We start from the raw sequence: 3266 nt of genomic DNA, 5'->3' as shown, positions 1-3266 counted from the left end.
GGAACTCGTGCTATCTGAAACAAAATAAAGAACGGGATTTAATTTACATAAGACTTGCTAGTAAAGTACGTATGTTTTTAGCTTTACATCAATTTTTCGCAAAATGGCGGACTTGTAAAAAAAAGGTTCAATTTTTGACCGAAAAAATGAGCAGTAAATTGTTTATAAAAAAAAAGTTGCAATGATAACAAAAAAATCGTACGTAGTTTACTAGATAATCTTACTGTGAAGCTACAGTTAAAATTTCAAGTGGATACGTGCGATAGTCTCCGAGTACCATCGTCGCCCGATTTGAAAAATGCAGTTTCGAGAAAAACGCGTTTAAAGTTTTACGTGCTGAAAATTTTGTTATACCTTCAGTCTGCGATGCCTGCGCCGTACATTTTACCTTCCATGGACACGTGAAACTCATCTTCTTCCTTTCTGGATACCTTCTGTTCGATTCGAGACCTTCTTGCAGCATCTGAGAGCGAACGATCGGATAATTTGATGCGGTTTTGATCTGTCTCTTGACAGTAATTGTAGCAGTTCGGCCCAATTTTGATGCCTATGTTCTGCATGACTCTCATGGCACTTGTGAGGCCATCATTATAAGTACCTGCAGCAATATATACAGCTGTGTCAAGTACATTTTTGCCACTGGATGACATTTTCGGGGCCATTGACCATACTGTAGCGTTGAAACTCTCATTACNTTCGGTCCAATTTTGATGCCTATGTTCTGCATGACTCTCATGGCACTTGTGAGGCCATCATTATAAGTACCTGCAGCAATATATACAGCTGTGTGAAGTACATTTTTGCCACTGGATGACATTTTCGGGGCCATTGACCATACTGTAGCGTTGAAACTCTCATTACTGTTTTGAGTGAAGCCGCCTATGCAACGAGTGAGTAGGTCATCACTGGTTAACTTTTCATAAATTGGAGTTATAGCCTTGTATACTTCTTCATGTAAAGGTGGTTTATGTGTATATTCGTCCAAAGTTCCAGTGGCCTTGGCCTTTTGCCACGAGCACCACGAATTTTCTCCGCTCGGGCAGTGATCGTGCTTGGGCTTGGCATCTGTTGATAATTTGTGATCTAGCGTTGCGTAGATCGCAGTCCTCATTTTCTCTACAGATTCATGATTTCTGCGTATCGCTAGACCATAATAAATTGACAGTTCATCGATCAATTTGCCAGTTAGTTTACCTTTTCCGCCGAGGCCCTTTGTTTTCTTTTTTAAATTCCGGAGATGCGTACCCATGCGTTTCTGGAGGTGATCGATACACTCTTTCTTCTGGACATTAGTGCAGAGGGTAAGAGTCGTAAAAAGGGGACAAAAGGAAGCCCGCCGCGGCAGGTAGAAAATGCGCTCGTGGCCCGCTCCGAACGCTTCGACACTACAGCGGATTGGACAGGGAAAAAATTTTTTTCACTATTCTACCAATTGAATAATGTTTTTAGGACCCTAAAGTGTACTTTAAGCAAAAAAAAAAAATTTCGATTTTTTGAAAATCCTAGACTGGCCTAACCCCTTAATTGTTTATAGTGTTCCGACGGATATGACAACGGACGAAATTCGTGATGAACTCGTAGTTTTGAACTTGAGCAGCGACCACGGAAGTCATATTAGAGTCATATTAAAGTTGTCTATATATGTCTTAACAGGCCGGGAAAGTCAACAAATTGCGTTATCGAGGTATCTCTTAAAGTCCGTAACCTATTGTTAAAGAATAATAAGATTTATTTGCGTTTCTCGGCCTGCAATTTTTCAGACCACGTAAAAATTTTGCTGTCTTATAAATGTCTTTTGTTTGGACATTTGCTAAGCAATGTAAGTCAAGACCGATATGTGGCCACTGTTCTAAAGCCCATGAGGCTAGGGACTGTCCTGAGAAGGATTCGCCGCCTAGGTATGGAAATTGTACTCGAGGTAACGATTCTTTTCCTGATTCAGAGCATGCGCATTTTGCTTTTGACGCTAAAAAATGCCCAATCCTATGCAGGAATATTAAGGACAAAATAACCCACATTAATTATGGATAGTTTAAACACTTTCGATTATTTGCGCCTGTGCCATGTAAATTGTCGATCTTTAATGGCGCATCTTGATGAATTCAGGGACTTTTTCCTCGAACGAAATTATCATATTATTAATAGGTCCGAGACGTGGCTAAAACCACATTATTTGAACAACCAGGTGAGCCTTCAAGGATACACGCTCTTCAGACATGATAGACGTAACAGAGCAGATGGCGGTATTGGCTTTTATCTGCATAATTTAATAAGCGCTATGATTCTAAATCACTCTAATGCATCTAGCTCGCGCATACCCGAATTTTTATTTGCGGAAATATCTTGCAAAGGTGCATCCAAACTATTACTAGTTATGATTTATAGACCCCCTCACTGTAGTTTCATGGATATTTTTGAGAACTCGGTACTCGATGAACTGTCTAATTACCTGTCTAATTAATTCGTTGTTTGCGAACTTTTTCGGTGGTTTCTCACGCTCTTCGTTTCTCACGTCAAAATCACCACTTTTGAATTTTTTGGACCATTCGAAACGCTGTGTTTTACCAAGAGCATGTTCACCATAAGCTTCGACAAGCATTCCATGCGATTCTGCAGCAGTTTTCTTCAAATGATAACAAAAAACCAATGCTGTCCGCAAATTGTAGTTCGTAGGCACAAAACTCGACATATTTAAGGTTATAAGAAAATATACCGGTGTATGGAACTTGGGTTGTTGTGTGTTGAAAATCTTCGTCAGCTGTTAGAGGGAGATGATGGCGCTGCAGAAGCGGTCTTACGGTTCCTAAACTGATGGCTAGCACCATCTATAGGGAAATTCCGGTTTCATACTTCTACACCTGGTATAACATCCTATTATAATAAGCTACGTTGGCTCCGGACGGCTTCTCGGAGGCAATACTTTGTAGGCTGCCTAATATACAATGTTATACAAAATCAACGTCCTGCTTATATCTTTAGACTGCCATCGATCCGATCCGTTATATCTAACAGATGTACTAGAGCTTCTGGTAATTTGCCGTCTGTCCTGCAATGTCGCACGGAACACTTTAATTGGTCTTTTATAACCACAGTATTACTATGGAGCTCACTACCTACCGAGATTCGTTCTGCACGCTCACGTGAGTCTTTCAGGAAGTCACTATATTCATATCTTATAGGACATCGTACAGACTGATACACTACCTTATGCGGAGTATAGGTAACATTATCAACAAATGTTTTTTGACACCATGAAGGGCCGTGTT

General features: G+C 40.3%; 1 protein-coding gene across 1 annotated transcript; it reads right to left on the bottom strand.

Moving 5' to 3' along the window:
* Positions 1-226: 226 nt before the first annotated feature.
* On the bottom strand, positions 227-1249 carry LOC106749826. The gene is made up of 2 exons (XM_014629677.1): positions 766-1249; positions 227-598 (listed from the first exon to the last, which is right to left on the bottom strand). Exons 1-2 carry the CDS (start codon positions 1247-1249, stop codon positions 357-359), a joined length of 726 nt encoding a protein of 241 aa, XP_014485163.1. The 3' UTR covers positions 227-356.
* Between the last annotated feature and the right edge of the window lie 2017 nt (positions 1250-3266).

Source organism: Dinoponera quadriceps, unplaced genomic scaffold (genome assembly GCF_001313825.1).
Source record: "Dinoponera quadriceps isolate SergipeBrazil2010 unplaced genomic scaffold, ASM131382v1 scaffold4424, whole genome shotgun sequence".
NCBI lineage: Eukaryota > Metazoa > Arthropoda > Insecta > Hymenoptera > Formicidae > Dinoponera > Dinoponera quadriceps.
The sequence above is the reverse complement of the archived record's forward strand: the minus strand, read 5'-3'. Positions and strand labels throughout refer to the sequence as shown.

Coding starts and splice junctions, on each gene's coding strand:
- LOC106749826 (XM_014629677.1), bottom strand. CDS start 1,249: ATGGGTACGCATCTCCGGAATTTAAAAAAGAAAACAAAGGGCCTCGGC. Junction 599..765: donor AGCTGTATATATTGCTGCAG/GTACTTATAATG, acceptor ATATTGCTGCAG/GTACTTATAATGATGGCCTC.